General features: G+C 39.1%; 1 protein-coding gene across 1 annotated transcript in view; it reads right to left on the bottom strand.

The window, feature by feature from the left end:
• Nucleotides 1–8623: 8623 nt before the first annotated feature.
• The window catches only part of HTR1F (5-hydroxytryptamine receptor 1F), a 126811-nt gene continuing 109597 nt past the window's right edge, over nt 8624–25837 (bottom strand). The window contains exon 2 of the mRNA XM_029940658.1: nt 8624–9908. Within this exon, the coding sequence (XP_029796518.1) occupies nt 8763–9863 (1101 nt within the window). The 5' untranslated portion in view covers nt 9864–9908 and the 3' untranslated portion in view covers nt 8624–8762. The remainder of the gene's footprint in view (nt 9909–25837) is intronic.

Raw genomic sequence — 25837 nt, 5'->3', positions numbered from 1 at the left:
GACGGAGCAGGGAAAGAGACTGGTGAGTGCCATGCAGGGCAGCATCCTTAGAGCTGCCCATGGGGCCGTTAGGAATTTCCGCTCTACCACGGCTGGGGCTTCCTGGGAGAGCCAAGAGCAAGAGGCCATCTCATCGTTGCCTCTCTCCAGGCTCAGAAAGAGGCAGCGCACAACGTAGAATATGAGGTTTCATGGGGCCCCTGGGTGGCTCAGTCGTTAAGCTTCCGGCTTCGGCTCAGGTCAGATCTCACGTTTGTGGGTTCGAGCCCCGCGTCAGGCTCTGTGCTGACAGCTAGCTCAGAGCCTGGAGCCTGCTTCCGGTTCTGTGTCTCCTTCTCTCTCTGCCCCTCCCCCTCTCGTGCTCTGTCTCTATCAAAAATAAATAAAAACATTTTAAAAAATTTAAAAAAATATGAGGTTTCATGTCAAGTGTGCTCTGCCTCATTCCAGACCCACCAGAGTGACGAAGAAGAACGCTAATTTACATTCTGTAGTCCTTTAGCATTTTTCAAGAGTGTTAGCTTTATTTCACTCTATTTCCTTAGCCTTTAACTCGAGTGGGAGGTAGGAAGGATAGGTGAAACTTGCTCAGCATCAAGATCATAATGAGTAGAATCAGAACTCCCGTTTGAGCTTTTTCTTATTTCGTATCTGGAGAGTTTTCTACTCCTCTAAATTGCTGCTTCATATATGATGAAAAGCTTGTATTCTTTGCCCTACCAACATTTAAGTTACTGATTGGAAATAGATTTTGGCGCACCTGGGAGGCTCAGTTGGTTAAGTGGCTGATTCTTGGTTTTGGCTTAGGTCATGATCTTACATCTTTGTGAGTTTGAGGCCTGCATCGGGCTCTGTGCAGAGCCTGCTTGGGATTCTCTCTCTCACTCTCCCTCTGTCCCTCCCCACTTGCGCTGTCCCTCCCCACTTGCGCTATCTCTGTCTCTCTCAAAATCAATAAATAAACTTAAAGAAAAAGAAAAGAGAAGAGATTTTAATAGGTGTTTTTTCTTCTAACTGAATGTTTTATGATACATTCAGCAATGTTGATGTGGTCTTTACTTCAGTTTTGTATCCGGCACTTCTCATGTAGTAGCAAAGTAGTCTTCGGGATTCTGATGGGTACTCTCCTAGTGAAATGGTGGTGAATGTCATGGTAGGTTACTAACTGTGTCCCAGAAAAGACTTAACCAGCCAGGAGCTTTCAGGGAGTGGTGGCGGGAAAGCTGCATGCCCCACCTGTGGTAGACTAAGTGGAGAAGCTTGCTGAAGACTCAGATTTTGGGAGCTCCACTCTGGACTCACATACTTAGAATCTTTGGACTCTGCCACCAGCATCTCAGGTCATTGGTATACACAGTGATTTTAAAAATCTAATATTAGAGGGGCAATTGGGTGGCTCAGTCAATTGAGCATCTGACTCTTGATTTTGGCTCAAGTCATGATCCTACTGTAGGGAGATGAAGCCCTGAGCCTCCCACTGAGCATGGAGCCTGCTTAAGATTCCCTCTCTCTCTCGCTCTCTCTCTCGCTCTCTCTCCTGCCCTTGTCCCACTCACATTCTCTCCCTCTTTCTCTCAAAAAAAATCTGATATTAGATTTACTATTCTGTCTTTCTGTTAAAAAAAGAATCCCTCTCTTCTTCTTTCTCCTTTATCTTCAAGTTCAACATGCCCTGTGCTAAAAAGAACATTGTTTTTCCAGCTTAGTCCTTCTTAACATCTGCAAAATCACACACACACACACACACACACACACACACACACACACACAGGGTCACAGATCCACTTGAATCCTAGCCAAGATATCTAACACAAGGAGGACATTGTTTTTTTTTTTTTAAGTTTATTTATTTATTCTGAGAGAAAGAATGTGAGTGTGAGCAGGGGAAGGAGAGAGAGAGAGAGAGAGAGAGAGAGGGAGAGAGAGAGGGAGAGAGAGAGGGAGAGAGAGAGGGAGAGAGAGAGGGAGAGAGAGAGGGAGAGAGAGAATCCCAAGCAGGCTCTGCATGGTCAGCAGAGAGCCCAACTAGGGGCTTGAACTCACAAACCGTGAGATCATGACCTGAGCTGAAATCAAGAGTTGGGCGCTCATCCAACTGAGCCACCCAGGCACCTCAAAGAGGAAACTGTTGCTAGGTATGTGTGTGGAGGAAGAGGTGGGGATGAGTAAAATCCTTCTTTATGAAGCAGGTGGGGGTAGAGGAAATGCCAAGGAGGCAGACCAAGCAATATAATATAGTTCTAATAATTAATGATGATTGAATATAAAAATATGGTGATACAGGAAGTACAGTTTTTAGGAGTAAATATTAATTACATATAATTTAGGAACATTAATAGAACATAATGAAAAGGATATGGGTGAGCTGGGGAGAAAGACTTAGCAAGCTTTGCTGTGCAGACATAAATCAATAAGGTCATTTTGTTGCCCTTGCTGAGGTGGGAACGTTCCAAGTAGAAATCAGACCTGTGATAGAACACTAGCTTTACTGAAAGGCTGCTTTGACGAGGCACTGTTGTTACTATTGATAAAGACAACGTTATACTTTTTTTTTTCCTCAGAATTTTTGCATTTTCTGGCCTAACCAGAGAGTATAAATTCTTTGAAAAATTTTTATCCTTCCCGAGTGGGTTTCAAGTACTACTACCCTGTTTTTTACAGAGAAGACATTCTATATCAATACCTACACATTTATTATGATGTTGGAAAATATTTCTCTCAATAATAGCTTCATTTTAAATAATGAAGAAAGCATTTTGATTCATAAGACCAAGAAAAATTACCACAATGTCATAAGAAAATATTGACTTTATTCATGACAGAAATATTAACTTGCCTTTAGAAATATTTTCTGGCAAATAAAGGTCTGAACGGAACCATTTGAGTTATTAGGAGGATATTAGAAACACATATTTTCTGAAACAAATTAATGTGGACACATTCTGAACTGAACAGGATTATTATTGAAGGACTTTAGAATATAATATGGAAAAACCCTTCAATCCTTTCTACTGCAATGCAGCAAAGCTAATTCTCTGACTATAAGTCAAAAAAGCTCTTGTCTAAATTCGTAAGGAAACCATTTGTTCCTTGATGTAGAGAAGAGGCATAGAAGCACTCCTACTTTCCTGATATTTGTTGCAGCAAGTCAACACATTTTCTAGTAATTGGCTTCCAATTAATTCTCCCCCCCCGCTTTTTTTTTTTTTTTTTTTTTTGTCTTTCTGACATAAAAGTCTCGTATACACAAAGACAGGTTTAGGATTGAGCCAGTGTGGGGTGCCTGGGTGGCTCAGTCGGTTAGGCAACCAACTATAGCTCAGGTCATGACCTCATGGCATGTGAGTTCAAGCCCCACGGTGGGCTCTGTGCTGACAGCTCAGAGCCTGGACGCTGATTCAGATTTTGTGTCTCCTCTCTCTCTACTCCTCCCCCACGAGCACTGTCTCTGTCTCTTTGACTCAAAAAAAAAATGAATAAACATTAAAAAAAAAAGGATTGAGTCAATAATTATGAGGATTGTGCTCTATCTACTACATTAAAATTTGTTTTTAATATTTTATTTATTGAGAGAGAGAGAGCATGAGGAGGGGAGGGTCAGAGAGAGAGGGAGACACAGAATCAGAAGACAGGCTCCAGGCTCTGAGCTAGCTGTCAGCACAGAGCCTGATGCGGGGCCCAAACCCACGAACTATGAGATCATGACCTAAGCAGAAGTCAGACGTTCAACCGACTGAGCCACTTAGGCGCCCCTCTACTACATTTTAAATTTTGGAACGAACATAACTGACATAAACAAGAATTTGGAAGTGAGCCCACAAGAAGTTTCTCTTCACCTCACTTGCAAGAAGGGAACACACAGGCTGTGGAGCACAGGCAAGGGGCGGGAGGCGGGGGATGCAGGAAAATTGGGTCCTCCAGAGAAGGGCAAGGAAGGTTAGTTTTAGAGATACAAAATAGAAATTGGTCCTAAGTAAAGACTGTCCCATTAATAGCCAGTACCTGGATAAGCCATTTTTGCTACGAATTTGACCCCATGGGCCTAATGTGAAACAAAAGAATCAAAAAACTGTTAAGGGAGACAATCTGTATTCCTGTATACCCGTGTGATAAAGACCATATTTCATAAGCAGGAGTGGCTTTTCAAACATGATTTATACATAGCTATGTATTGAACTGAATTCAGTATCCAGTAGTTTAACTTCCTATCTTCCTTTGCTGTTTTATCCTTGCCTTTTATATAAAATCCTTTATTTGAAAATATTTAGAAAAACAGCAAAAATAAAATCTCCACTTACTTCTCTGGTGCTGGCATATCTGAAATGGTAGCAGAAAGCTGAGCTTTCTTATCGAATATTTAGCCACTTTCTATGATATTTGTATTTTCTTTCTGTACCTTATCAGTTAAATATATGCATTATTGTCACATTTGCTATGGAGGTGAAAAAATATTCTTTTTCTGTGAAAATCTTCAGCTTTTAGTTACTTGGGAAATTTTCATCTAGAGAAGAAACCCTATATATTCAGGGAGGTATATCATGTTTTGTGTAATCTGTTCTTCATAAATTTTAGAGAAAGTGCTGTTAAAGAACAAAAATTCAGAGCACCTGGATGGGTCAGTCGGTTAAGCATCTGGCTCCTGGTTTCAGCTCATGTCATGATCTCATGGTTTGTGAGTTTGAGCCCCGCACTGAGCTCCACGCTGGCAGCAGGGAACCTGCTTGGGATTCTCTCCCTCTCTCTGCCCCTCTCCTGCTTGCTCTCTCTCTTTCAAAATAAATAAATAAACTTAAAAAAAAAACCAGAATAAAAATCTAACAGTAAATCTGAAGATCTAATTGGCTATATTAAGTGATTCATGAATCCAGAGCTGTGACGATTTGTACAAATGGAAGTTTTTCATAGGAAGAAGGATGGAGAGAGGAAGCTATTAGTAAAACAAAAGGACTGTTCCAGCAAGGTCGCTTTCCCGGAGGGGGAGAAGCAGGGAGTCTCATCAGGCAGATGACCTCATCTTCCTTTGGAGGACACAGAGGGCCCTATGATAGATTACCTCATTGGTGTTTCTCAGAAAATTCCTGACTGAACTGTCAAAACTTAATTTCTGGTGGAGGCTGAAACTGCAATTGGGTTACAGACTACACCTCAGTTAGGTGACTTGGCCTAAGTGATGCCATTCGGAGCCTTTGGTTTTCTTTCTTATGTAAAAATAGCAGATTATTAGCCCCAACATTACCTACCATTTAAAGATCAAAGAGAAGTCACGTATATTAGTTCATGAGGGATGACATGGTGTGTACCTTCAGCACGTGGGGGAAATACAAACAGGAAGTGATAAGTACTGTAATGTGTTATGGTGCCTTTGGATTAAAGCCTATTTCATACACACAGAAATAGTAAACTAGGTTCTCCCTGAGCTTTCTGAGCAAGATCTAACTTGCCTGTCACTTGATAGCATTATTTCCCTGGATTTGAGCTTTAGCCCAACTCGGAGTGGAGGGTAGTGTGTGTATTTGGGTGAGCCTCACCCCGCTTGAGATTTGCTCCTGTGGGTTGATGGGCTGTGTCTCTTACAGGTCTCCAGTGTAGCTAAATAAGTTACTGAGATGGGTGTTTATAAGCTAATGCAACAGATTATTTGCACTTTAGCAAGATCTTTGAATGAACAAATCACAGAATCAAATTTTAGTGAGAAAGATAAAGAAGAACAAGCAGAGAATGATAGGGACTAAGAGTAGGCTTTTGACTGTCAAAACAGCAATAGGGGGCCTGGGAAATAGAAGAGAGGAGGACAAAAGACACACATGTAGACGTGTCATTTTCACTTGGGCCAGCCCTGCTCAGCAAGGCCTGTGAGGCCTCCGTATCTTTGTCACGTTCAAACCAGAAATCATCCACAGGCCCCTTCTCTTGAGTTCCTCACTTCAGCCTAGGACCAAGTTATCTCCGCGTCTCTCCATCTGTCTGCGTATTAACCTATTTGCTATATCCTGTAGATTCTGTTTCCATACTATTTCTCTTCTGTTTTCTCCTTTACATTCCCATTGCCAAAATCAAGTTCAGAACTTCACCGCTTGCCTGGATTATTGATTTGCTTTCTAAGAAGAAGTTAGTATCACCAGTACCTTCTCAGTTTGAATCCAGTCATATATATATATATAGATAGATATCTAGATATCTATATATATATGACTCTCTCTCTCTATATATATATATGTATATATGTGTGTATATATATATATATATATATATATATATATATATATGTCATTGACAGACTGCAACCAAATGGATTGTAAACTGCTTTTTCTAACATTCAAAGTCAGCCACAATAATGGCCAATTTCTCTTGTAATTTTTTTCTTCCATTGTTCTAAATAGCTGCCAAATTCATTGCTATTTCATGAACAAGACTCATTAAATACTGACAGGATTCACTCTGAATTCCTGACGCTGCCACCACCTGGAGAATGATTTTCCATCTCTCTTACCCAAATGCTGTTTGTTTAATATCTACTTTAGATACATTCTTTATGAAATTTTGCTGATTTTTCTCAATCAGCTGGGATCAAATTTTCCTTTGAATCCTCAAAATTATGCAAACAACTTCCATGCCAGATTTTTGTTTTTTCCTTTCAATTATAGTGTTCTTTTGTTTCTTTGTTTCACCTTTTTATTTTTTAAGTGAGCTCTATGTCCAATGGTGGGGTTTGAACTCATGACTGCAAAATTAAGAGTCGCATGCTCTACTGACTGAAGCCAGCCAGGTGCCCCATTTTGTTTCACCTTTTAAATTGTAAATGTGTTAAGATTAGAAACTGTATTTCATTATTTCCTGTATCTTCCATACAGTATATCTCAATTTTTCAGAATGAGAAAATTTGTTAGATTGAGAGTATTTTGTCAGAGATACCTAAAAAAGCAATGTAATGTATTCTTAAGTACCTGAACAGGAAAGAATATTTAAAATACACATAAAAGGGGCGCCTGGGTGGCTCGTCGGCTAAGCCTCCGACTTCGGCTCAGGTCAGATCTCACGTTCATGGGTTCGAGCCCCGCGTCAGGCTCTGTGCTGACAGCTAGCTCAGAGCCTGGAGCCTGCTTCCGGTTCTGTGCCTCCTTCTCTCTCTGCCCCTCCCCCTCTCATGCTCTGTCTCTCTCTGTATCAAAAATAAATAAAAACATTTAAAAAAATAAAAAATAAAATAAAATACACATAAAAGTATGGCTTAAAAAAAAGAAATGGATCATTTTTCAAATGATCTTGTTTGATGTTATGCCTTTCAAAAGGTAGTCTATCAACTTGCTGGTTCAGGGTGTCTGGCTCAGCCAGTTAAGCGTCAACTTCAGCTCATGTCATGATCTCACAGTTTGTGGGTTTGAGTCCCGTGTCGGGCTCTGTGCTGACAACTAAGAGCCTGGAGCCTGCTTCTGATTCTGTGTCTCCCTCTCTCTCTGACTGTCCTTTGCTCACGCTCTGTCTCTCTCTATATATATATAATAAATAAATGTTAAAAAAATTTTTTTAAAAACAACAATAAAAAAAAACCCTTGCTGGTTCAAATGAAATGAAATCTTCTCAGGAGCCTGGTTATTATCTTTTCAAATCCTTCTATAAATAAGGAAGAGAAAACTTAATGGAATTGCTTTGGCTTACTAAACTAGTAAAGTGACTGGGAGATATATAAAAAATATATTTATAATTAGCATGATATGAATCTTTTTGCCTGTTGATTTCTATCAATTGAAAAACCAAAGCTGTTTTTAAAGTCAGTGGGAAGTTCTAAGAATTCCTAGCTCTCTGATAAAAGGATCTAATGGGTCAGTGGAGCATATGGAGCTGCTGAAGTGGAAAATACCAGCGACATTTCAGTGAGCAACGGAGTTTGCTAACTTAACAGAAAGGAAGTTTATTTTAGATTTTAAAAAAAGGCATTAGGAATGTAATAACTATGGCGAGTAACCTAGGGTACGTAGTGCCTTCAATTTCACTCCTAAATAAACACGGGGCAATTAGAACACCTCCCCTGAACCCCCTCTTGAGTTACTGTTACTAGGGTAAGGTTTTGATTTCAAATGTTGAGGATACATGGTAAAGAAAGTATCATTCTAGGAATTCATATAGAACAAAAAGAAAATGTTAAATATGCACAAGTTTAGTATTCAGAATTATTTTACAGTGCCTAACTCACTTTATGATTACTCTTTATGATCTAAATACAAAGACCATATCAATCTCCCGACTGATTGACATTTCCTCCCCTCTCATTTTTGTTCATTGTTTGTTCCTTCCCTCTCCCATTTTTCAGAGGATAAGATGAAAACGAGAAAGAGTGGTTAAGTAGGAGAAATGTGTGCTTTGTGGTGAATTTTCTTTTCTCTAAAATGATAGTTTATAATAAAATCATAGTATTATATAGAAATTACAGATGTTAATTGAACACTCTTCAAGCCATAAACCTGGAAAATCACTGTTATTAATAATAATTACTATAATATATACTTTCAGTTAGCCTGTTAGGGACATTGCATAGGCAAAATATTGTTTACAAACAATAAATTATCTTCTCAATTTGAATACTCTAGAATGATGGTCAAAAGAAACACTTTTTACCCAATCGCTATTAAAATATAAACTATATTCTTATAATTTTAGCGGTTTTAATGTATTTCCTTCTAAAAGTCTATGTTTTATTATTCAGCATTCATTTAGTTGCTTCCCCTCAAGAAATCCCCAGCCTTCTGATGATAAACTTTGTTTAGCTAACATCGACATCGTACAAGTTTTTGGAATGCTTTCTTGAAGTCTTCATTAAAGATTGTGTAAATCAGTGGATTTATAAGGGAGTTGAGATATCCAAGCCATGTCAAAAAGTTTGACATTTCTTCAGAAATTTTACACCTTTCACAGATATTTACAACCAATTCTTTTACAAAGAAGGGAAGCCAACATATTACAAATGCACCCAAGATTAACCCCAGTGTAGTGGCAGCTTTGCGTTCTCTTGTGCCTGAGATCTTTTGCCTTCTCCAAGATTTCTCATACTTAAATTCAGACCTGGAGCTTTTCACTGTGCTGTGAATTTTATCAAAGTCGGTTGATGGATCAGATAAGGATTTTTCTAGCATGTAGGGTGTGGAGACGAGTCTAGTGCTTTTCTCACCACTCCCCAAAAGGTCTTGGCCATTCACCTCCTCCTTGGCAATCCTACTTGCTTGTCTCTTGTGGTATAACATTTTTGCTGCTTTATATATTTTGTAGTAGAGGATCAAAATCAATGTTAGTGGGATGTAGAAAGCTCCAAACGTTGAGTAAATAGTGGAAACGATGTGGTCATGTTTGATGACGCACTCATCATGGCGGCTAGTTCCTTGGTGCCTCCAGAATAAAGGAGGCATAGAGATAAAAATAGATAGAATCCAAACTACGGTAATCATGACGCCAGCATGCTTGGGAGTCCTTTTCCTGGAGTACTCCACAGCATCTGTGATGGCCCGATACCGGTCCAGAGCTATGGCAGAGAGATGTAAGATGGAGCACGTGCAGCACGTGATGTCAACACTCAGCCAGATGTCACAGACCACCTGCCCCATAATCCAGCTCTCTCTCACAATGTACACGATGCTGAAAGGCATCACCAGGACAGCTACAAGAAAATCCGTGACCGCAAGGGAGCAAATTAAATAGTTGGCTGGGTGGTGCAGCTTCCGGGTCACGATGATTGCAGCAATCACAAGGGAGTTGATGGTCGTTGTCATCAGTGCTAGCCCGGAGAGAGTGAGGGACACCAGAATTTTAGATGGCATTCTGTTTAACAGTTCTTCAGAAGTCATGTTTTGATCAGATGAGTTTAAGAAATCCATTTTTTTTTTGTTTTACAAGATTAATGTAGCTGCAAAAATGGGTACCTGTAACAAAGGAGGAGAAAAACAGTTCAGAGAAGTCTTCAAAACGTTTTCTCTCCCTTTTAGAATAAATTTTTTAAAAGTGTATGTATATGTTTTTCCAGAATATTCTATGGATTTTAAAAAATGGGAGTTCAGATTATAGATTTTCTTTTTCTTTTAATTTAATTTAAAAATTCCAATGAGAACAGTAACAATAACTTTCAAAAATTCAGCTCACATGAAACAACTTTTATGAGTAAATAACCTATTACTCAGTAAAATCTCTACCATCATAGAATTGCACTTGAAAACTATATTAATCCTAGCTATGTTTTTCTCTTCATCTATGCAGGAAAAGTTTAATAGCACAGGCCATTAATATGTATTTATGCATTATATAACCTAATATAAGAAAATATAGTAAAGACGACATTCAAAACCATAAATAATTTTGTACTTAATTCAAAGTTACATTGAAAACATTATCATTGGACTCATGGAGACTAAAGGAACTTCTAATGTATTTCATGTCAGGATATACATATAAAAAGGGAAATAAATAAAAATAAAATATTTTTAGTATGTCCCTAGCATTCAATGATCATTTTATGAAATTAGGAAAATGTCAGAGTGTTTAGTAGTCTTTGTGGATGTAAGTAGTTAATTTGGTTTAAAAAAAATGAAATTAAATTAGTTGGAGTGAAATAGCCATAAAACACTCCTATTATCACAATGACATATCATCAAATAATTCACTTAACAAGGTGAACTTGCCAGCAAGGAGAGCTCAGAATGCCACTCACCCTCAAATGAAAATTTTTCTTTACATGTGACTGTTGTAAGAACCCTGTAACCTTACGTCTGAAAGAGGACACTCCAAACACGCTTATAATTTTTGCTTCAGTCCAAGCTATTGTTTAATTATAAGCCAAATAAGAGCAATTAGAGTCTAATGAAATAAGATTAATCTTTTTTATATGAGAGTAATTTTTCTTTCTTTTTTCTTTTTTTTGCATCAGCACTTCTCTCTTGTTTAATAATTCTCCAGCAGCCACCTATATCTTAGGAAAAGACAGAGAGAAGATGGAAATCAAAAGCTTTACTCTTGGTTGGAACTATTATTGTACCTCCATATTCCTTAAATTATTTTTACTTTCAAGTGGTTATGTCTTGGGGTACCTGGGTGGCTCAGTCAGTTAAGCATCCCACTCCAGCTCAGGTCACAATCTCGAAGTATGTGGGTTCGAGCTCCGCATAGGGCTCTGTGCAAACAGCTCAGAACCTGGAGTCTGTTTCCATTTTATGTCTCCCTCTCTTTCTCTCTGCCCCTCCCTTGCTCGTGCTCTGTCTCTCTCTCAAAAATATACACTAAAAAAATTTTTTTTTAAATACTTACTATATTATATCAAGTGCTTCCTATTAAAGTGTTGTGTGTGTGTGTGTGTGTGTATGTGTGTGTGTAATAAAACTTTGAGGTACAGCACATCTAGTATTTTACTTGTGTTTGGTTGTCAGTAAATTTGATTTTTATTTTCTGATATTCATTGAAGGCAGGTGGTGATGGCTTGCTCCTAAACAAATTGAGGGGCACAAGATATTTGAGGGGTGTCTGGGTGGCTCAGTCAGTTAAGCATCTACACTTGATTTCTGCTCAGGTCATGATCTCATGGTTAACGGGATGGAGCCTGGTGTTGGGCTCCTTGGGGTGACAGTGCAGAGCCTGCTTGGGATCCTGTTGCTTCTCTGTCTGCCTCTCCCCTGGCTCATGTTCTGTCTGTCTCTCTCTCAAAAATAAATAAACAATAAAAAACTTTTTTTCAAAGAAAAAGAAATTCTAAACCATTGGAGTGCCTGGGTGGCTTAGTTTGTCAAGTATTTGACTTCAGCTCAGGTCATGATTTTAGTGCTGACAGCTCAGAGCCTGGAGCTTGCTTCAGATTCTGTCTTCCTCTCTCTCTCTGCCCCACCCCTGCTTACACTCCATCTCTCTCTCTGTCTCTCAAAAAATAAAATAAAACATTAAAAGAATAAAAAAAATAAATTCTAAACCTGTGTTTTTCCAATTTAGCTTGCTTCAGAACCATCTGGAGGACTGTTAAAACACTAATTATTAGGTCCCAGCCTTTGGAGTCAAAGATTCAGTAATACTGGCTTGGGGCTCTCACACTTGCGTTTCTAAGGAGTTCCCAGGGGTTGCTGCTGCTGTTAGTCCAAGGAGTTCAGGTTCCGGGGAGAGCCCACCAGGGCTGGTACTCAGCTGTCTGTCTAAGCCTTTCACTGCTGTAGCATCAATGAGTTCCTCTTGGTTGAGAGCAGCTCTGACATTTCTGCTGTACAACTTTCTCAGCATCTCTCCTTCTCACATTCTTAACTTCTTGGAATTTTCCAAATAAATGATCTTACTCTAGCTTTTCTTCTACTGTTTCCCTGGCTAGTTTTATGGCTGACTCTTTTTTTTAATGTTTATTTTTGAGAGAGAGAGAGAGTGTGTGAGCAGGGGAGGGTCAGAGAGAGAGAGAGACACAGAATCCAAAGCAGGCTCCAGGCTCCTAGCTGTCAGCACAGAGCCCGATTCGATTCAGGGCTCCAACCCACCAACCATGAGATCATGACCTGAGCTCAAGTCAGAGGCTTAACTAACTGAGCCACCCAGACACCCCTATTGCTGACTTTTTACAGTAGAGCTCGTAGACCTCCTGCTCTAGGATTGTTATTCTCCTGCCCCCACATCATTTCCACTCTTTCCAGCCTTTTGTGAGAGTTATGTCATATGACCAACCATATTTCCTAACCACTGGACCATGGGGGATGGGGGTGGGGTTATACTTCCTAAACCAATACTGGATCAAGGGCCTGGAGCATAATGGTGGGGTTATCTGCACCATAAGAATTGTCATGAAAATGCTTGATATATGCTTTCAACATCAGTGGGTCTCATAGGTTTTAGCTGTTTTCCCTGGAAAATAGTCAGTTAATGGTCACAGGTGAAATAGTTACTCTAAGCCAACTTTAGATATATTAGAAACACAGTAGATTAATTAGTTTCTACCTTCCTTCTAATTTTCCCCCCATTTTCTCATAAAACTTGTACCAAATATTCAATTAAAAATATTTTCTTGATTGGTTAATTCTTTTCCAACAGTGTTTATTTACTGTTTAATTAACTTATGATTTAGTGTTATGGGAATTTATCTACTGCTTATTTAGTGGTATACAAGTTGATATAAAAGTGATGAAATTTTCTGTATTATAAGCAAAAATAACTTTCCACTTAAATTTGCCTGATAAACAGTTTTGACATAAGAGTCTATTCAAGAGGTAATTCTGAAATTACAGTTTGAATAGAATATTAAATAAGAGAAACTATTTGGAGGTAGTTATGTGCTTTTCATAATACAAATGAATTCTGTGGGTACTAGCAGGTGAATTATTTGATAATTCAACTGAATCCTCTAAGAATCACAATGTGGCATTTAAATTAGGCTCAATAAAATGGTAGTTAATGCTAAGGAAAAAATCAAAATATATCATATAAATTTGATTGCAGTTTCTAAAAAATCATCCCATTATTAAATGTAGAAAACTAATCTTCTGATAGTTGTATTTATCAAACAAAGAAAGTGGAAAACAAATGTAACCAATCACCATTGAGTTTCTTTTTATTTTTGTTTTATTTTCTTTGCCACATACAATTAGAATTTCAATAAATCAGGGGGCCTAGGTGGCTCATTCGATTGAGCATCTGGCTTCAGCTCAGGTCATGATCTCACGGTTTGTGGGTTTGAGCCCTGCATTGGGCTCTGTACTGACAGCTCAGAGCCTGAAGCCTGATTCAGATTCTGTGTCTCCCTCTCTCTCTGCTCCTCCCTCACTCATGCTCTGTCTCTCTCTCTGTCACTCTCTCAAAAATGAATAAACATTAAAAAAAGAATTTCAATAAATCATCTACCTTTATTAATTCATGCATGACCTCCAATCGGATTCTTTCCTATTCCTCTACATCTTAAGTTACCATTGCGAGTCCTCATAGTGCTAGGGACTGTAGGGACCACCTCTAGGTTACTGGACATGGACTATGTCACATGTCTCTGCTACTCTGAGAACACACATTGCAGTCTATATTTTGAGTGGGAAATAATTAGGATTACTTGTTAAGCAGAGCAGAAGTCTCATCAATTATATGTAGCCTTCTTGATAATAATAAAGAGTGAAAAATTTCCCCAGGCTTTACTCAGAATGAATATTTGCCAATTTATTGATGTAGCCACCATGCATTCACTCCTCTATTTGCACAGTTGTTTTTAAGTCTAATGCTGATTTATGTTCAGTTGTCGGTCTGATCTTAATGTCCAAGTATATTTCATTCATACTAAACTACAAGTTCATAGAGGCATAGTTTGGTTTACTTTCTACTGTAAATAATGAAGGGGAGGTGGGATTCATACAAAAACAGACTTTTTGTTGTTTTGTTGTAGAGAGAGAGAGAAGGAAGGAGAGAGAACCCACATGTGTGTGCATATGTGCACAGTGAGGGAGAGGTGGAGAGGGAGGGAGAGAGGGGATACTAAGCAGGTTCTGTGCCCAGTGTGGAACCTCATGAGGGGCTTGATCTCACAAACTGTGAGATCATGACGTGAGCTGAAATCAAAAGTCAGATGCTTAACCGACTGTGCCACTCAGTTGCCCTGAGGTAGGTCCAATTATTATCTCCATTTCATAGATAAGAAAACTGAGGTGCTGAAGTTTGGTAAACTTCTCTACAATGACAACATACAAACAATTGGTAGAACAATTTATTCTCTTAATCATCATTTTTCCTGTCAGTGAAAAATGTATTACTTTACATAATAACTTTGTTCTAGTCATGAGATCTACAAAGTAACTATTTTTTGTAAAGATTTTGTTATAGAGTAAGAAGTATTTTCCAATGGGAGACAAATACCCAGTAGAATGAATTGCTTTTTCCTTTTTCCTTTTTTATATGTTCGTTTATTTATTTATTTATTTATTTATGTATGTATTTGAGAGAGAGAGAGAGAGAGAAAGAGAGAGAGAGACAGCGCATAAGCAGGGGAGGTTCAGAGAGAGATGGACACACAGAATCTGAAGTAGGCTCCAGGCTCTGAGCTGTCAGCACAGAGCGCATTGCAGGGCTCAGACTTATGGACTGCAAGATCATGACCTGAGCCGAAGTCAGATGCTTAACCAACTGGGCCACCCAGGCTCCCCTGAACTGTTCATTTTTGAGGGGATGTTTAAGATAGTGAGTATATCTAAATGTGTAAAGTGCAATAGAAATGTGTTCACAGTGTTTTCTGGGGACTTCCTTTGTGTTCTTATTATATTTCTTTGTGCCCATTTACTCCTTTAAGAAATACTGAGTGATATTTATATGCTGGTTAATCCGCTAGGTATAAAAGAATAGCAAAAAGCAAACAGCAAACAAACATACCTCTGAACAAAATAAGAACAGCCAAACAACACATTGTTCTTATTTTTAAGAATCTAGCACAGTCACGAAACAGCCAAACATATAATAATAATACAACAATACAATGTCGTAAGGGTGTCCTAGAGGTGTGGAAAGTATCCTAGAAAAAAATGACAAGGGAGAGTCAATCCTACCATGGTGAAACAGTGAATGCCTTTCCAGACAGAGGGGAAATTATGACAAAAGCTGAGACCGAAAAACACAGGATGTGGACTTCTGCAAGATGGTAGCAGAGAAAGGTCCTGAATTCACCCCCTCCCATGGACACACCAAATCTACAGCCACATATGGATCATTTCCCTCTGGAAAAGATCTGAATATTAGACAAACTACTTTTCCACAACAAAGAATAAAAAGACCACGTGTAGAAGAGACAGGGATATGGTCTCACCTGGTATGGACACACAATAGTGTGGGATCTCACCAGTCTGGTGCTTCTCCTGGAGGAGCAATGTGTTGGTGCCCCACATTAGGCACCTAACTAACCCCTGGGGTCTGCACTGGAGTGATGAGCCCCCCAGACATCTGGCTTAGACATTTGAGGGATCCAAAGTGTTATAGAAAACTGAGATTTTTCCTATCAGAGGACTTGAGTGTGGTCTCGCTCGCCCTGAGACCCAGTGAGGAAATAGCAACTTGAAAAGTGCCTAGACTATATGTGAAGGAAATTCATTTATACTCTAAAAGCATCTGCTGGAGGCTCCCAGGGCACTTGAAACTCACCCTGGAGACAGAGGCACTGGTGGACACCATTTTTGCACATTTCACCATCTTTGCACATTTCACCAACCCTCCGCAGGTAGGTGAGCTTGGACATCACGTCCTTCTGTCGTCTTGCTAACAGACAGGGATGAGTGTTTGCAGTGCAATAGCACTTGCATTATCTGGAGAGCCCAGATGGTTGTAGCACTCCCCTGTTCCCTGGCTGGAGCAGGGAAGTCTGAGTGGTTGTAGCGTTCTCCAGCTCCCTGGCTAAAGTCAAGGAGCACTGAGTGGTTGTGACACCCGGGAGCCCTCCCTAGCTGGGGCTGGTGACCAATGGGTCACTGCATTCTCCTGCTTCCAGCTTAAAGTCAGCACACATACACTGAAGGCTCTTTCCCACTGCCTTCCTGAAGCCTAGGAGGGTGCCCACAGTCAAGTCGTTTCCCTGCTGCCATTCTGAAGCTGGTCAGAGTGTCCCACCCCCTACACTCCAGCTTCCTAGCAAAAGCCAGCAGGCATATGCAATCCACACACAGGACACCCCTTGACTGCTTGGCCCTGTGGTCAAGGAGGCTGGGGTTCCTGAGCTGGGAGGAATGTAACAATCAGGAGACAGTTCCCTGCAGGCTAACCCCCTCAGGGCACTGTACAGACAGACTGAAATACAACCGCAGACTTCCTGTGAAAAAGGTTAGTTTTCTTAGCCTGGAACTTCAGCCTGAGGGGCAGCCTCCAGGTTTTCCACACATCTAGAAGCTGAGGCTGTGCTCCCAAAACTTAAGTGGGGAAAGATCATCCTTCTGCACCTCCCCAGCTCCCAGCCTTCCTACAGCCTTCTTTTCCTTGATGAGACCTCCCAGAAAGAAGCTAACACACTCATCTGGAGCCACAATTTTTGGAACCATCACGTCACCCAGGGGATACCTCCAGATTTCCTGGTTTGGAGGCCAGCAGGGATTTTGACCATAGCCCCACATGACTATATGTATTTGCATATTTTAAAAGCTATTGCTGGAGAGTCTGGCTTCCAGGCAGCCTGAAACGTGGTGCTAAATGAGATTCTTCCCCTTGGGTCACCGACAGGTCTTGGCACACCCCGCACAACTAGGGCACACAAGTGTTTGAGACACAACCCAAAGCTAGGTTTGACCAAGAAGGATCATCACCTACATAAGGGCAAACTCCTTCAAGAATGAGATAGCTGGGGCACTCGGGTTGCTCAGTAGGTTGAGCATCTGACTCTTGGTTTCAGCTCAGGTCATGATGTTGTGGCCTCGTGGGTTTAAGTCCCACATCTGGCTCTGTGCTGGCAGCATGGAGTCTGCTTGGGATTCTTTCTCTCTCTCCCTCCCTCTCTCTGTCCTTCCTCCACTAGTGCAGTCTCCCTCAAAATGAATAAATAAACTTCTAAAAAATTTTTAAAAAGTAAGAAAATATCAAACAGAAGTCTGAGAGCTGAAGAATACAATTACTGAACTGAAAAATATAATAGAGGGGTTCAATATCAGACTAGATGAAACAAAGGAATAGATCAGTGAGCTGGAAGACAAAGTGATGGAATTCATCCAGTCAGAACAACAAAACAAACAAATAATTTTTTTAAAAAAATGAAGCTAATTTGGGGCACCTGGGTGGCTCAGCCAGTTTAGTGTTTGACTTCAGCTCAGGTCATGATCTTCAGTTTGTGGTTCGAGCCCTGTACAGGAATCCATGCTGACAGTACAGAGGGTGGAGCCTGCTTTGGATTCTGTCTCTCTCTGTCTCTTTCTCTCTCTGCCCCTCCCCTGCTTGTGCCCTCTCAAAAACAAAAATAATAAACATAATAAACAAAATAATAAACAAGTAAACAAAATAATAAAATATAAAATATACAAATAAAATGAACAAAATAATAAAATCTTTAAAAAATAAAATAAAACTAACTTAAGGGACCTATGGGGACAACATTAAATGGAATAAAATTTGCATTATAGGGATCTCAGAAGGAGGAGAGAGAGAGAGGGGAGCAGAACTCTTATTTGAAGAAATAATGGCTGAAAACATCTGTAACCTATGGAAGGAAACAGACATCCCGGTCCAAGAAGCCCAGAGACTTCCAAATAAGATGAATCCAAAGAGATAAACCACACCAAGACACATTATAATTAAAATGTCACAAGTTGAAGATAAAGAGAGAATCCTAAAGATAACAAGAGAAAAACAAATTGTTTACATATAAGGAAAACCCCATAAAGCCATCAGCAGATTTGTCAGTAGAGACTTTGCAGGCCAGGAAGAAGCGGCATGACACATCCAAAGTACAAAGTCCCAAAAGGAAAAAACTTCCAACCAAGAATACTCTACACAGCAAGACTGTAGTTTGGAATTGAAGGAGATAGAGTTTTCCAGACCAGCAAAAGCTGAAGGAGTTCACCACTACTAAACCAACTTTACAAGAAATATGAAAGGAACTTCTTTAAGACAAAAAGAAACGGCACTAATTAATAACAGGAAAATATATGAAAGTAAAAATCTCACTGAAAATGGTAAATATATAGCTATTTTATAAAGCTGTTGTTAAGGTTAAAAGTCAAAATTAATAAAATTAACTAAAATATAATAATGAGTTAAAGGAAACAAACCAATAAAAAGATGCAAAATGTGACTTCAAATATATAAAACATGGAAGGGAGCAAACATGCAGAGTTTTGGAATGGGTTCAAATTTAGGTTGCTATCAACTCAAATAGATGAGAGACTGAGAGGCACGTAGGAACCACTTATTTGAATCCACCCAGAAAAATGCTATCACAGCGCTCAATTCTGAAGGTGAGAAATGCAGCCTCATTAAGTCCGCTTCTATGTGCTAATTTGGTTCCCTAATCCACTGTAATCTGTGGCTCTTGAATCTCTTCTCTGGGGTCTTGACTCTGCTCAGAGAGATCCTGTCTTTCTGTAAGAAATAGTCTAGATTTACAGCTAAATTTATTTCATGGCCTGCTGCCTATAGAAAATCTTTTCATTTTGAATTGTCTCTTTTGCCTTTGGTCCAAAATTAGTAAAATTCTTTTATAACCTTTATGTTTTTCCCTGTGAATCTGACTGGAAGTCATTACAGGCCCCAAAACATTACATGCTTAGTTTTCCAAGACAGTCTTCTCTTCACTTTGCTTAGAATATCCGGGCTGTGGGACAACACCCTTAAGATTCTCAGCCCTTGTTTAGCTAGGAGGCTCTCCTGGGCACGCCCTTAAACCTTTCTGAAGTCTGAACAGATGATTTGACAGGTATACTCTTGATCTAATCTTTACCCTGAGGCCAGTTTTATTTTGAGAATCTTTTGCTATCTGGGCAGATCAGTGATATGAAATAGGTTTGTTTTCCTATCTTGTCAAGTCCTGGCTCTTACACACACAAACACACACACACTTTTTAATTAATTAATTAATTTTTTGTTTATATCCACTTAGTTAGCATATGGTGCAACAATGATTTCAGGAGCCCAGTGATTCACCTTACGTATAACACCCAGTGCTCACCTGAACAAGAGTCCTCCTTAATGCCCCTTGCCCGTTGAGCCATCGCCCTGCCCACAACCCCTCCGGTAACCCTGTTTGTTCTCTGTATTTAAGAGTCTCTTACGTTTTCCCCCCTCCCTGTTTTTATATTATTTTTGCTTCTCTTACCATATGTTTATCTGCTTTGTGTCTTAAATTCCTCATATGAGTGAAGTCATATGATATTTGTCTTTCTCTGACTGACTAATTTCAAATTTCGCTTAGCATAATACCCTCTAGGTCCATCCACATACTTGCAAGTGGTTACATTTTTTTTTCTAAATTTTGCTTGCAAACTTTAATTCCTCTCTTTCTTTCCACACCTTGTTATACAGAGCTAAAAAAACGGTCAATTGGTACTTTAAACATTCCATAAGTTTATCAAGCATATTTTATCTCTCAGGTTACATTTTATCTTTACAAATTGTTTTGCTAGTATAAAACATTGGTTGCCCTTTTTCTAGTCTCCAGGATGGTTTTATTACTTCCTATCTAGCCCCCATAGAAGTTTGTTCATTGATAGTCTCCTCACTGTTTTTTTGGTCTAGTACTTCATCCCAAAGCCAAGGTCATGTGCAGTGATGCTGATGGATGGACCGTGCTAGAGTGTTGGTTGCCAATTGGCATCACTATGAGGTCCCAATACCTGCAACATAAAGGAGAAGTACGGAACTACATTTCCCAGAATCTCCTTCTCTAAACCTAGCTTCAGAGTTTGATAGTGAGAATTCCCACAAGGTTTGGGAAGTGGAAGCAAAGGAAGGTTGATGACTCTCTGAAGGTGGTTGTAGCCAGAGACATGGTCAACACTGACAGCAGCTTCTGTGTGCTCTTGGTAATAACTGTTGGGAATTTTCTCAAAATTTTTGAGAACTACCACAGTTTCCAAGCAAGTCTTTGAGAAGTAACTACTTTGGGACTTTAGGCTAAGGCACCTCAGTGTCTCCTTTGACTTTAGGCAACAATTGGGTTGAATTAAATTTTGACTTTCCTGGCCTTTTCCCACTTGGTGTTCAAAATTAATGTAAACTCCAGTATCTTCATTAAATCCTATTATTCCAGGAATATTTTGAGTTCCTCTCTTTCCCTGACCAGTCCCAGACTAAAACAGGCAGATTGGTGATTATTTGAAATTAATTAACCAAAGCAGCTTTAACTGAATATTAAAAATATTAAGCAGTATTTTCATTAAAAACATTAACAAAAGCAATTTTAACCATTAACACATTAACCAACTTTAACTAAATCTTAAAAATATTTAGCAGAGAGCAATTCTGGTTTTAGATGACATTTACGTTTTCACGTATTTAATTGCATGAATGATTCTGGTTACTGGTTTCAAGAGACACCTGCATGGTAGTCTTCTGAAACTGGGAAAACAATTAAATTGCAACAATGAAAAATCTTAGGGAAAAACTGCACTACATTCAATGAACTGTGCAATTATCTATAGAAGCACCTGTTATGAAAAAGGAGACAAATATGCATGTACAAGCTCATATGCTATACTACTTCCTTCATTCATTGCTGAAACCTAAGGAAGGAAGAAGCCGAATGTGTGTGTGTGAGCAGAGGAGGGCTGGAGGATGTGGGAGGAGGGGGCCTATGAAGGCGACAAGAACTGATGTTTATTCCTGAAATCGAGGCTTCAGTTTATAAAGAGACTATCAAGTATTGTGAATGAAAGCCACAGTGCTAGAGTTAAACAGAGCTTCATTTGAAGCCTGTCTTCCCACTTATTAGTGTGAGTTCAAAAAGTCATTGCAACTTTCAAAGACTCACATCTTCTGTGAAGTCAAGATAACAAGGGTCAAACTCTTTAAAGGGCGGTTAAAGATTAAATATAAATATCAGATCCTGTCACATAATAAACTCATTACTTATATTTGTCCTCTGTAGTATGGGGCTAGCAACCTCTACTTTTAATATTGTCATGAGTATTAGTTAGCAAAGCATTGCATGCATCTAACCGGGTAGAAAATATTATAGTATTTTTTCATGTTTATTTATTTTTGAGAGAAAGAGTGCATAAGCAGGGGCAGTGTGGGGGTTTGTGGAGAGAGAGAGGATCCCAGGCACACTCTACACTGCCCAACCAGGGGCTCAAACCCTTGAACCGTGAGATCATGACTTGAGCCAAAATCAACAATCAGATGCCCAACCAACCGAGCCACCCAGGCACCCCAAGTATTACAGTTTTTTTTTTGTTTTGTTTTTTTATACTACAGTTTTCATTTTGTACCACCATTGCCAATGCCAGGTTTTCTAATTCCACGATAAGAAGGTGGTGGTGGGAAGAAATAATGTGCAATTACCATGAGTGAGAAATGACCTACTCTTCTGATATTTGAGTTAAGATGGAAAACAAGTAATGTGGTAACAAGCTAGAGGTCAAATTTTGAAGGAACGTGTTTGTGATCTTTCTCTCCTCCTTGCCTATCATTGTGTGTCCTTGAGTGTTCGGTAAAGCAAATTGTTATTTCCCTAGTGACAAATGGATATAATGGTGTCTTATGTAAGTGTTTACCACCAGGAATGAGAAAAAAAATCTGGAAATCCTATGCCTATACCAGAAAGTTACTAAAAATGTGAGGTTTAGCTATATGCTAGATACGAAGAATATTTTTAAAAATTTCTTTCTCAAATTAATTATTAACAATCCGGTAAATAACTTAATCTAGATACTTAGTTGTGTATTCTTAATCTAGAATAAAATACTGGATTGCACAGTCTTTCTCAAAATTTGGGGAGACCATAGCTCAGTTTACCTGAACATGAATAAAAATGTCATGGTAAATTATTTTCTTAAAAAAAAAAGTCACATGCTTGGAATGTGTTTTGTGAGGTTTAAAGAGGTATAATTTTAGGGATGATTTCTGAATTGACAACTTCAATCTTTTTGCTGTATAATAACTAATTAATGAAAACTAAAAGAATGAATGATTGGGATGTATACGCTCCCATTTTGTTCTATTTTTCTTTTGACAATATGTTAAATTGGAAGTATTTCTCTTCTTCTTTCATATTTAATTCACTTTGTCTCTTTTGACCCCCTTTATTTAAGCTTTATAAAGTATAACTTTATATCCGGTAGGTTTAGTTAAGTTTCACCTTGATGAACTGAGTGTCCCAAATAAAACAAATGATTAATATTGACATTTATTGGACACCACGGGCTTACTGGGGCTGACGTACAAAGCAGAGTAACAAAGTGTGAGGGCTTAACTGCTGTCAGTTGAAATTGGGTAGTTGATTTGTCATCTTCAATTAATAGACTGTTCGGCCCTGAAACACAAGGCAGGTTTTATACAGCCATGACTTGGAGCTCTGCTTAAGCAGGGGCTGGCCTTCCATTCTGCTGGTTATTAACCACAATAGGAAGAAAAGCTTACTTTTAAACTTGGATAAGATAGGCAGCGATTGACTGGAACCTGTTTAGCTTAAATATACACTGGCTTTATGTAAATATAAGGTATAAAGTAGTCACAATGTTAAATAAGATGGGGATTTTTCTATTTTCATTTTATTTAGTTTCTTTACATAACACTGTGGAATATAATATCTTGCATTTCTCTGTTTGACACAGTAAATTATCGTAACATGCCAAGAAACAAATTGAAACACGGGGTTAAGATAGTAACATCTTGAGACTCAAGCCCAAGATAATTATGAGAAACCTGTCTTTATCTGAATAACAAGAAAGGAGAACTCCTTTTCATATATTTTAACTTAGCTTCTTTTTCTATCTGAGAGCACTGAAATTGCTAGCAAATAGTTTTTCTTCAAGATTTTAAGGCTAGTTTTTTATAATTTACAATACAGGTTCTCATTCAGTAACTTCAATTATTTCTACCATTTTTTTATTACTATGATATTAGTAGCTATTATTATCTCTAGATTAAAAATATTTTAACAAATGTACTTGGAATTGGTACTAGTAGTCATGCATTTTAGAGAAATTTATAAACAAATTATAAAGAATTTGTTGCCTATTTCGGACATGACACGGTTAAGTGACAATAACCAGGCTTCTATTACCGAGCTGTGACTCAGCATAGGACAATCTGAGCTGTCATCTGGACAGAGTGACAAAATATCGGAGCACACAATGACTGAACCTCCTGATTTGTTTCCTAAGTTTTGGGCACCAATCAATAACATTTATCAAGCAATGCAGGTGTGCGAGGTTCTATATGTGATGCATATGCATAAAAGATGCAGCCCGTGCCATTAAGGAGGATAGTGTCTGCTTGTCAGTAGTTGGGGAAAAAGGGCATATGCCTAGTCAGCAAACATTAACTTAGTTTCAGCGTGTAGCTGGCACTCTGGATATAAAAATGAACATGTCATTCAACATTTTCTCAAAGAGCTCACTAGCAGGCTATCTAGACCACTGGCCTAAGATGAGATAGGTGCATACGGTAGTCATTTAAAGAATTTCCAGGCAGCCAACCCTTTCGTTTCTTATAATAGTAGGAATGTTGCTGGCCATACTTATTGGGTATTCAATATTAAGAATATTGATATTGAGGGGCACCTGGGTGGCTCAGTCAGTTAAGTGTTTGACTTCGGATTAGGTCAAGATCTCATGGTTGGTGAGTTTGAGTCCTGCATCGGGCTCTGCACTGACAGTGTGGAGCCTGCTTCAGATTCTCTGTCTCCCTCTCTCTTTGTGCCTCCCTCACTCACACTCTGTCTCTCAAAAGTAAATAAACATTAAAATAAAATTTAAAAAATATTGATATTGAAATATTTGTCTATCAGTTGGCGAATAAAGTTTTAAAAACTATAAGTGGTGTATCTAAAAGTATACATTCTAATATAAGTACATTCATTCAAGTCAATCAAGACAACTATTGAAAATTGTTCTCTGGTTTTACTGAGAATGGATAATAGAAATATTGAACATAGGAAAATCTCAGGCAGGATTTTGAGTATAATTGCTATTAGTGCAGCAGAAGTTGAGGGAGGTTTCAGCATTATGAACAATATTGTTGCTATTAAGAAACCTTCTTAATGTCCTGAGAGCACAAGTTCTCCAAAGATGTTGCCCATTGGGCCACAGGCACATAACAGGGCATGAATGTGGTTTCTACGTGGCAGTGACTTTCCCTGGGTGGCTGCTGAGCAGGCTGACGTGGTAGCTGAGGCAGGAACCATTGTTTCCTGCTGGCCCACAGTCGCCCAGCATGCCACAGCAGCGCTGGTGAAATTGTTGTTCGGATGTGTTTCTGGGCCCAGGTCATGTGGGAATCTGACATCGAGTTTCCTCCTTGGCCATGGTGCATGGACAGGGTGGCTATCCGTATCGATTATGGTTCCCAGGTCACACCACATCTTTGTAATTGGTCCCTTTGTATATAAAGTATTTTTGAATTATCCTAGTTTGAGTTTGTCACCTATTTCCTGTTGGGAGACTGACTGATAATAACAACTATAACTCCTTGGGAATGGGTGTAATGAAGAGTGAGTAGTTTGGTAGTGAGCATGTATCCAAAGACGAGTGAATCTTAGTAATTTAAATGGCTTTCCAGGAAAAGGGGATTTTTTTTTTCCATTGGAAATTCAGCCTTTATTTAAGTTTAGATTTCTTGAGCTGCTTATGCCACCACATGAAGCCTAAGAATGAAGCCAGTACTTATAACCTGAAGTGTACCATGTGACACATGCATTAGTAAGTATGTAAAACAGAAGCCATGATCATTCATAGGAGATTGTAGCCGTTCTGCCTGGGAAGACCAGAAAAGAACTTACACTGGAACTTAAACTTGAACTAAGACTTGATTGACTTTACTGGGTTAATAGATGGTTGGGGGAGGAGGGGAGGAAGGAGCAGGATACAGTGCAGGCCTTTGAGGGAGGAAAGAGTTCTCAAAGGTACAATATCAGGAGTAATATATGGTAGGAGAATAATTTGACTGGGAATGACAGTTGAGGCTGAAAAGTTGGACAGGAAGCAAGAGTTTTATATACTACAATGCTGGAAGCCATGCAGAGCCACTGGAAAATATGAAGCAGAATTAGGTAAAGGTTAGAGGCTCTGATAGGAGATTCTTAAGGAGGCTAGGTGAGAGGCAATGAATCTCCAGCCCAGTAGTGAAATAAGGGGATGAGGAAAGAAAACAGCTTTAAGCTCCTTTTTAGTGTATGACAGGGTTTGACAGACAGTTAACTGAATTTGGGAGGCGGTGAAGCTTGAGGGGCAAGGAAGAGCCTAGA

The sequence above is a fragment of the Suricata suricatta genome, chromosome 5 (assembly GCF_006229205.1).
Source record: "Suricata suricatta isolate VVHF042 chromosome 5, meerkat_22Aug2017_6uvM2_HiC, whole genome shotgun sequence".
Lineage (NCBI taxonomy): Eukaryota > Metazoa > Chordata > Mammalia > Carnivora > Herpestidae > Suricata > Suricata suricatta.
Note: the sequence above shows the minus strand (reverse complement) of the source record. Positions and strands in the feature narration are given on the sequence as shown.